Source organism: Astatotilapia calliptera, chromosome 1 (genome assembly GCF_964374335.1).
Source record: "Astatotilapia calliptera chromosome 1, fAstCal68.1, whole genome shotgun sequence".
Lineage (NCBI taxonomy): Eukaryota > Metazoa > Chordata > Actinopteri > Cichliformes > Cichlidae > Astatotilapia > Astatotilapia calliptera.
In genome coordinates this window covers 23,326,154-23,336,459 of record NC_137422.1, presented here as the reverse complement: position 1 = coordinate 23,336,459, position 10,306 = coordinate 23,326,154, and the positions used below count along the sequence as shown (strand labels likewise).

The 10,306-nt window shown below is 42.1% G+C and overlaps 1 protein-coding gene across 1 annotated transcript; it reads left to right on the top strand.

Moving 5' to 3' along the window:
- Positions 1-4,972: 4,972 nt before the first annotated feature.
- polr2m (RNA polymerase II subunit M) lies at positions 4,973-9,897 on the top strand. The gene is made up of 4 exons (XM_026168966.2): positions 4,973-5,328; positions 6,850-7,446; positions 7,610-7,832; positions 9,198-9,897. The coding sequence occupies exons 1-4, from the start codon at positions 5,219-5,221 to the stop codon at positions 9,339-9,341; spliced, it is 1,074 nt and encodes a 357-aa protein (XP_026024751.2). The 5' UTR covers positions 4,973-5,218; the 3' UTR covers positions 9,342-9,897.
- The last annotated feature ends 409 nt before the right edge of the window (positions 9,898-10,306 follow it).

Genomic DNA, 10,306 nt, shown 5'->3' with positions numbered 1-10,306 from the left:
AATATATAACGGCATAATAATCTCACAACTGCTACAAGCACATTTGCCTTTCTTAACACACGCGAGAGAAAGGCAACTGTTAAGAAAATGCCCTTTTGGGTGAGACAGGCCCACAGGCCCTGCATGCAAGCGTACTAACACACATACATGCAATGAAGAACAGCTTACACTACAGCACACACTATACATGCGCCTATATCTCTCATTGGTGTTAAAGCAGGGAAAACTTAACAGAGTTTTGTTATCAAATGCTGAATTTATCCACTGCTGACATTTAACTCTTCAGCTTGACAATAGGTGAAACGTTTGTGAAAACAGAGAAGAAAAAATAAAGATCGAGAGAGTCTGGTATGACCAAGCAGTAATCAGACAATAAATTTAGTTGGTAATACAATGAATTGTGAGATGTTTTCTGTTTGATTGATGCAACACAAATAATTTACTGTATGAAGGAAATTCTCTTTTGTGATAATATTTTGAATGTGCATTTCAGTTGACCTGTCAACTTAGCGCATTATAAGCTGATATGCAAATTAGTTGGTTGATACTAGATTTGGAAAAATGACTGGATTATAAAATAAGGGTTGAGATTAGTTTCTTATTTCTAGTGTGTGGAGGAAGGTTTTATCATGGCACACATCTGTTTACATGAGAGGAAACTCCTTATGTGATATGACATTTAGCAATTTGCAAATGTGCAGCACATCAGAAGGATGACTCTGAAATTACAAAGGGAAACAATTTTGCTGACAAAGCTGCAAAAGCAGCAGCCATAGCAACCACAGTCTTATTAACAACTCATGAAAACCACACCATTCCACTATCTGTACTGCAGGACGAACAAAAAGCAGCACCACCAAAAGAACCAAAACAATGGCTGAAACACGGAGCAGTACTGGACACTGATGACATAATGAAAATAGCAGGAAAACCCATTCTTCCCGAATCATTGCACAAAACAGCCGCTCTAGTGAGCCATGGTTTGAGCAATGTCTCAACAGGAGGGATGATCTGAGGGATGGTCTTTATAATAAACCGACAATTCTACACTATAAATTTTGAAACTTCAGCAAAAGAATACGTGAGAACATGTATGACCTGCCAAAAACACAATACCAAAGGTAACTTAACGGTGTGTTCACACCGAACGCGATAGACGCACATTTGCACCTCAATGCGTGTCCAAGAAAAATCCATCGCGCCTCAAAATTGCATATTTTGACACGCGTGAACCGGAAATGTGGGAGGGATGTGGGAGGAAGTTGTGCCAGACCAGTATCTTTGCTAGATGGCAGCTGTCGAGCTAGCATTTGAAGAGAGAGTCTACGTTCTCTATTTACTGTGGAGAGCAGAGCAGCGGCGTTAAGGACGTCCTCGCCGTACCTGGGTCCATCAGATCCTCCAGACACGTGAGCAGTTTGGTGAGTTTCACCACTTGCTCCAGGAGCTGCGCCTGGATGATTTTAGCGATATCACCGTCTTTCACTCGTACAGTTTGAGGACCTGCTGTCCTGCATCGGTCCTAGAATTGCCCGCCTAGACACCAACTACAGGCGCTCAATCCCACCTGCAGAGCGCCTGTCCATCTGGTTAGTAAAAGTGTTTACTACGGTAGTCCTTTATTGATAAGACCAAAAAGAGGACATTTTCCTACACCACCCATTTCATACAATTCACATGGACTTCATTGAATTGAATGAGTGTGATGGCTCAAAATACGCTCTAGTAATTATAGATGTTTTCTCAAAATGGTCAGAAATCTACCCAGTGAAAAAAGCAGACGCAATCTCAGTTGCAAACATATGGTATTCCTACTCTGATAAGATCAGATAATGGAACCCATTTTGTAAATGATGTGATCAGCAAAGTATCTGAAGCACTAGGTTTTAGTTTAAAACACCATTGTGCCTACCACCCACAGAGTGCAGGATTAGTGGAAAGAACAAATGGCACTATAAAACAAAGGCTCAGGAAAACAATGGAAGAAACTGGCAGACCATGGCCAGAATGTGTAGGCCTAGTCAAAATGTGGATGAGAATAACACAAGGAAATAACAAACTGTCCCCATTTGAAATTATACATGGGCAACCTTTTCCACTACCAGTTACTAGCGAGCCACTAGATAAATCAGTCTGTGAAACCACTCTGGCAGATTGGATGACTCAATTGTTGACAAACAGAGATGTTGTTTTGAACAATAAACTGCCGCAAGATTCTTCTTCTATTTCCTGCAGGTTGAAGCCGGGTGACTGGATCCTTGTCCGAGTACTCCAAGGAAAAATTGGAGCTCGCCACGGTGGGAGGGTCCATACCAAGTGCTTCTGACCACTCCAACTGCCTGCAAAATAGCGGAAAGACCTTCCTGGATACACCAAAGCCACCGCAAGAAAGTTGAGGTCCCAGAGGATTCCACTTCCTTCACAGAAATCAACTAGTAAGGGAAAGTTTCACCCTCGCTTGGTTGCTTCAGTGTTGAGGGTCAAGTGCTGATTGAGCATTGCTCGCACTTCCACCTCCAGCCATTGACCAACTCTAGGGTAACCAAGTAGTAGAGTGTGTAGTACGCAGCCATGGGAAGGTGGACCCTCTTGGTTACCTTGACTACGACGCTCACCCTTACAGGCCCCCAGCTGATGCCGACAACAGCTGAACCATGAGTCAGACTGAAAAGATGGACGCACGACAACTCCCACCTAAGAGACATGACACAAGACCACATCCACCCTTGGATGAATAATGCCTGGTACGACAGGACCAGGGCAGAATCGGAAAATGCAGACTGTTATGTCTGTTCTTATATGCCCAGCACGTCGACACACCCTACACTATATGGAGGGTTACAAGAAAATCACCATTGAAGACATTGGACTTGATAACGAGCATGTGATCAACTTTTCTGGATCAACTTCAATGTGACAACCTGGAATACAGCCATCCATTTCCCAGTGTTCTTGGACCAAACTCCAGGGAAGAACCACTCCATGTGCTATAAACAAAACAAAGGTAACAGGCCACTTGGAAACATCACTAACTGCAACCGGGCCGCTGGAGGAGGAGAAGGTGCCCCTGTGAACACGACTGGACCATCTAATGGCACATACTGAGTGCAAGGCATCACCTGGCAATGTGGACAACGGGCATGTTTCATACTGCCCCCAGGCTGGACAGGAACATGTGCTCCCACATTCCTGTCAAACCACACTTTTAGGATGACCGCAGTAAACACCACTTCTACAGTACGCCGGAAAAGAAGATCAACACTCCCTGAAATTCAACCACATGACCCAATATGGGGGAGCGACGTACCCGAGGAATTCCAATTATGGACTACCGGACAGAAAGTACTCCATTCATTGTTCCCCTGGGTGGGAACCGGAAAAAACATGCTGAGGATTGAAGCTCTGGACTACAGTTTTGGACTTTTCTTGAACGCTTCATGCAAGATTAATAAACAGCAGAATCAGGAAATCAATGCATTACGAATTGCAGTGATTCAACATCGAGTAGCTCTGGACATGATACTAGCAGAAAAAGGGGGACTTTGCGTCCTCTTCAACAACACCTGCTGCACTTACATACCAGACAATGTACACTCATCAAACATGACTGACGCCCTGAACGCCTTGAGACAGATCCAGCAGGCCCAAAATCAGGATTATGTAAGTAATGCAAGTGACTGGTTTTCTTGGCTTTACACTGGCTCCTGCTACAGGTGCTAAAAAGACTACTCATTGGAGTTGGAACATTTTCACTTTTATTTTGTGTTTTTGTAACATGTATCCTGCCATGTCTAAAACTCATGATTAACCGCATAATTGTATCCACTGTTGCTGCATACACAGCCGTGACAAATGATGATGATGATGACCCCGACCTGTTAGAACATGAAGACTTTGTGTGATTAATGATGATGTGACAGAAAATGTACGACAAGATATTACATACTGATATCTCACTTAAAAGTTATACGTGACAACGGGAGGGAATGTCAATGGAAAATTGTACTTAGTAGTCAGTATAAGCTTTTAATGATATAAGTGTACATGTGATAGAATACTGCATGATGACCTTTTTATTACTTAGAACTGATTGGTCTTTATAAAACCTGTTCATATATTTTTATCTGAATCTTCCCACAGTGATAGTAAGAAGCTGAACAAGCAGTTCTGAGCTCTTACCAGGAAAAAGGGCTGCTTCCCACATTCCAACACACACACACACAATCACATACGCACATGCTCACGTATCAACATTCCACTGAACAAATGTATTCATTATTGTATTACTTTTCTTGTGTATAAATAAAGACAAGTGCAAGAACAGAGCGCACATCACAGGGCCCCCACTCTGGTGTGAGCGCTCTGTGACTGGCCTTGCAAGTAGAAACTGCAGCGTGTGTCTTTCTACTCTCTGACTCTCAGCTGAAGAAGTGTCTTTTAGAATGAATCTCTTGACAGGACTAAAAAAATAAAACTTAATGTTTACTTTAATTACAATTGATTAACAAAGATAAGCGTGAAAAAAGAAGCATTTCTCTTTTTGACAATATCTGGGATACTTGAGAAATAGGTCTTGGAATAATACATTCAGGAAAAAATGGAAAACTTTAAACTTTGACTTAGAGTCTGAACTCTAAAGGTAAAGTCTGCAGAGACTTTGTTCCAACGGCACAGCTGCAACCAAAACTGACTTTGAACTTTGACACAGGCTGGAGAGGACACAGCTGTGTTTGGGTCATTCATTGTCAGTTGAGCTGAGTGAGAAGTGGATCGGAAAACATCCGGACAGGAAATGCAGCTGTGGAAAATCTGAGACACCAGCCCAGTCCAGACTGTCTGTACTGATCGCGCTGCTAAGAGAGAAAGCTCTTGCATCCAGGCTGGTTACCACGTTTGACCGGGAGAGGGCAGCAAAGAAGCTTCATAGTCTTTGTAGGGAAGAGGTGTGTTACCGTGTCCCGTACAGTGGGGGCGATAGAGTGCTATTTTTTCCACACAGGAAGAAGAAGAAGAAGAAGAAGGGTCCCACTTTGAAATGTTGTTGTGTCATGTGTTGAAGAAGTGAATTTGTCACTTAAAGAGTTTTCTGAAGCTCTCTAATAAAAAAGGAATCAATCAACCGTTAGATTTACCGCAAACCTTCGTGTTTACGCTGAAGTTTAAAGCGGGCTCGTGCTGTTTGTGGATGGCTGTAGTTAGCTTACTTTAGCTAACAGTGATGTCCTCGTCGTGGACAGAGCGCCAGGGAGAGGTGGGAGACCTGGGACACCTGAGTAAAGAAGAACTACAGGAACTGCTACTCCGACAAGAAGGGATCCTCAGTAACAAGTAAGTTTAACCCTTAGGTTGTATGAGAGAAGCGTGACACTTATGCGCACGGCCATCCCGTTAGCTTTGATCCGGTTTGGTAAAGTGACTTCTATGTGTTCAGGAATATGCCCTAAAACTAAGACAGATGATCTACTGACGACGTGTTTATATAAGTCCACTTTGGCTCAGGTGAAAATATGAAATGCTTTTTGTAAAAAACGATGCACGGGCGACACTACTCTGCTGTAACATGGGGTAAAAAAACAAACACTCGCGGCCACTTTAGGTACACCTGTTTCGATTTCTGCTGCAACAGACGGTGCGATCAGACATTGGCTTAAACATGAAAGTATGGATGCATGCTGCTTTGTATGAACAGTTCAGGGAGCTAGTTGTGGTAACAATAATGATGATGATGTCAGGGACATTTTCTTGACACGCTTTAGGCACCCTAGCACCGGTTGAGCATGATTTAAACTCTGAAGCCTACCAGGGTATTGTCAGTGACCATTTCCATACTTTTGACCCATCTTCCTGTTTTCCAGCAAGTTTGTTATAGTTAACTAAAACTAGATGTAAAAAACCAAAACATTTTATTTAACTAAAATAAAAATAAAAAGTAGACCATTTGAAAACGATAAACTACCATTATTATTAATACCATCAGAAACACAGAAATCCTCTTTCTGTTTAACTAATATGGGAACACCTTTACAGATGCAGTTAACCTATAACAGCAACTGCTGAGGATACTTAGACATTTACACTGCCAGATTTAGTCACTGAGGCCAAATGGCACTAATAGGAGTGTTCAGTTTTACGGGTGATTTACAAATGTGGGGCTGTTTTCTGAACACGGGTGCAGTCATTTCAGAATAAGGTGCAAATTTATTTATTTTTTATTTTTTTTCAAACCTCAAATATGTAGTTAGTAGTAAAACACATGTTGCTGGCATTGGTCGATCAGTTTATATGCTTTATTTAAATGTTCTCCTCCCTATATTTCACACCTTGATAAAGAAACTCTTTTTTTTTTTTTTTTTTAAATACTTTTTTTTAATGCCAAAACCCACTTGTGCTGGTGCAACATGCTGGTAAATCTGGCCTTAGGTTTTCATCACTGCATCAGATGCGTCATACTGCCTCCATTTGTATCTTTCTGCCAATTTACTCAAAAAATTATATATAATTTGTTGGAGTGCATCAGTAGTTTTCTGTGTTACACTTGCACCACATAATATTTCCAGACAAGTTTTCCTGGATTTTGTTCACATAATGTAACATAATATGTTTAAAAAAAAAAAAAAATTCTTATCAAAAATGTGATTGTATGGGAAGTAGGACCATGAAGTAGATCAGTATCAGCTTTGGCTGCCATTATCAACAATTAAGAGGAAAACATGGCATGAAAGACTTTTATTTGGGGTCAGGGAGGGGTTACAGACATGTATGTGTCTGACATTTATTGTTGCTCTCGTTGTGTATTGAAATATTGCTTGAAGTATACTTTTTACAATGATGTGTTTGTGTTGTTTGCAGGAAGTTATTGCAGACGCTACCTGACAAAGGGAAAAAGATAAAAGACTTTGCAGATAAAGTGCGTCTTGCCATTGATGACCACAGTGAGGAGGAGAGGAGACGAAGCCTAGTGTGTGTTGCGAGGACAGAGTTACAGTCCAAGTACCAGCAGGCTTTTGCTCACCGGCGTGCTGCCTCCATCACACCAGCAGCCTCGCATCAAAACAGGCAATATGACGCTGCTGCAGGTGATGCTGCACAGGAGAGCGAGACCTCACCTGCCTCAGCTCAAGTGCAAGAAAACCACACTTTGGACGAGCAACGAGAGCCGTTTGTCTCCGGAGCGACTGCTGTGGAAACCATGGAAACGGTGGCTCGTGGGGCCTCTCTGAACTCTGATGAAACAAAAGAGGGTGACCTTGTGGAGGCCCTGGAAAGGGTCACGCTGTCTGGAACTACTACTGGTGGCAGCAGCGTATCCAAAGAGCCATTAAACAGCAGTGCAAGAGACAATTACTTTCTCAGAAAGCAACCACCAAAGAAGCCTCACTATATAACTGTCCTGGAAAAAACAGAGAAGTCTGCAGCTCCCAGGAAGCAAAAATTTAAACCAAATCAGTGAGTGGACTTTATTTACTGTTTTCTGAACATTTCCAACAAAAATGCTCCAATAATCCAGATTTTATACAGTAAGACATTTGACATAGTTTGCCATTCTGCCTTTTTGTCCTCTGTGTAAGTTAACTGAGTATAAATAATATGCACCTTAATGTGTTTCCAGGCTGCCTCATAGAAGTGACATCTCTCCATCAGGATCCTCGTCACCCAGTCAGTCCTCTGAAGGCTCATCGCCGCTGTCTGTGCAAGCCAGGAGGGAGCGGGACAGAAAACACCTGGATGACATCACTGCTGCCAGACTCCCCCCTCTCCATCACAATCCAGCCCAGCTCCTATCTCTGGAGGAGTCAGCTGCACTGCTGAAGAAGCAAACCAAGAAGCAGCTGGTTAGTGAGGCCGAGTGCCCTTCTAAGGAGGCTAAACAGGCTGGGTGGAAACAGCCAGTGCCTCCCTAGATCACTTAGCAATATGGTTCAACCAAAGCTGTTCTGAATGTCTCCTTTTATACAAGAAATACATTTTTAATAGACATAAATTTTATTTAATATTTGGTAAAAGAAAATTAAGTAATTATCTGAACAACAATCATGTTTATCCTCTTGTCCTTTGTGCCATAAATTCAATCAGCATCTTACACTTTGATTCTCACTATTTTTAAAAAGTCAGGACTTTTATTGACAGCTGATACAATGGTGGGTTAGCATCGTCACCTCACAGCAAGAAGGCTGGTTTGTGGAGATTGCATGTTCTTGTGTCGTGCGTGGGTTCTGTCCAAGTACTCTGGCTTCCTGCCTCAGTCCAAAGACATGCTGGTGATTCCAAACTGAGTAGCTACTGCAGAAAAGAAAACTTTAGTGCAATAAGTATTTATAAAGGGATGAAGTCTCAGAGAGCTCGTTGATGCTGTTAATAGCGAACACTTAGGATGCTTTAATTTAATTAAGAATTAAACCTTTTAACAGTTATTATTAGAGAAAGCTGAACGAGAGTATAATAATAATAATAATAATAATAATGGATTGGATTTATATAGCGCTTTTCAAGGCACCCAAAGCGCTTTACAATACCACTATTCATTCACTCTCACATTCACACACTGGTGGAAGCAGCTACAGTTGTAGCCACAGCTGCCCTGGGGCAGACTGACAGAAGCGAGGCTGCCATATCGTGCCATCGGCCCCTCTGGCCAACACCAGTAGGCGGTAGGGTAAGGTGTCTTGCCCAAGGACACAACGACCAGGACAGAGAGCCCAGGGATTGAACCAGCGACCTTCCGGTTACAGATGCGCTTCCCAACCCCCTGAGCCACGGTCGCCCCTATAGAAGAGTATTACATAAGACAAACATAGGCACTCCTCTATGCTTGAAACTTGAATTCATATAAAACATATTTGTTCTTCCACATTGTCCTAAAGCGTCATTAATGGAAATGCCATCTCTCATCTTCTGTTAAAATATTATCACAATCAGTTCATTGATTTCTTTGTTTCTTCTGATGGAAATCTTCAGGTAAAGGCTGCCCTGCTTGAGACGCTTTCTTGTCTCTAGAGGGCAGCATTCAAGCAGCGTCGGGGCCGTGTACGTCACACAGTGTGCTGTTGTCAACTTATGGAGGCGGTTGAGCTCATTATCAGTCCTACTTTTGTTGAGAGTTTAATAGCAGTGGCTGTGCTGCTTTATAATAATGTGCTTGTCTTCTGTTTACCAGCCTATTCATGTCAGCTTTTTCTCTGTCTGGTGTTTAATTTCAGGAGTTGCAGGCCAAGCTGGCAGCCCAGAAACTGTCTGAAGGATTGAAGATCTCTATGGGGAGCTACACTCCTGACGGTGGCCCCATGGCTACCTACAGAGAGGTTCACGATGAAGGAGCACAGCTCTCCTCAGAGGAAGACTGATCCTGGAGGGCCAGCTGGGGAAACCAGTGTGACCTTGGCCCTGAGGGAAAGAGGCTTTGGACCTTGTGATCAGGACCCATCAGACAGGATTTTCACTCCAAGGGCAACAATTCTTCAGAGAGGAAAAGGGTCTTTTGCATGGTGTGAAGGAATAGTCGGTATCCCAGACTCAGCTCAGGAAATTGAATGACAGGTTGAGAAACTAGCTTACTTAATTGTCATTCAGTCTGTAGTGGGTTCAGTTGTTTCAGCGTCCTGCAGGAATAACAACACCTTCCGCTGACTACGACGCTTAAGTGCTAAATTTGAAACATGTGTCATGTGGGAAAGTGTTTCTTGTCAGCATGCTTAGACTGATGACATCATGGCTTTCAGATCCTGGGAGTGCTGAGGTTTCTGTTTTTAGTATTTTTAATAATTCAATTCACTTAAAGCTCATCAGTGGTGACTGTTTACAGCTTTGTGGAGAAGCAGACGTGAGCCTGCAAATAGTTATGTCAAACTTCAATGTTACAGAATGTGTAACATGAACAAATAAATCATGTGATTTCCTAAATCCCTGTTTGTTGTTGTTTTTTTAAAAATAACATTCAGCGTTTTCATGGCATCAGTTTTCTAGAAAAAATTATATTTAAGAGATAAACTTTATTTAATTAACCTGACCTGAGTAGTCTCTTCAGTATAAAATTTTAAAAGTCAGGTCAGTGAAATAAAATACAGGTAATGATGGAGTAAATTGTATGTTGCTTGTATTGTATACATGGTGTAATTGCTGTCTCAGCTTCATTGGCTGTAGTGTGATCAGTGTGATACACCTTTTCATCTACTTAATGTAAATGTAAGTCCATGCATTTAAATTTGTGGACATAGTCAAGATGATCCGAGTATTGGGGTGAAGAAGAAATGTGACTTAAAGTGACTTTGAATGTTGCAGACAGGCTGGTCTGAGTATCTCAGAAATTGCT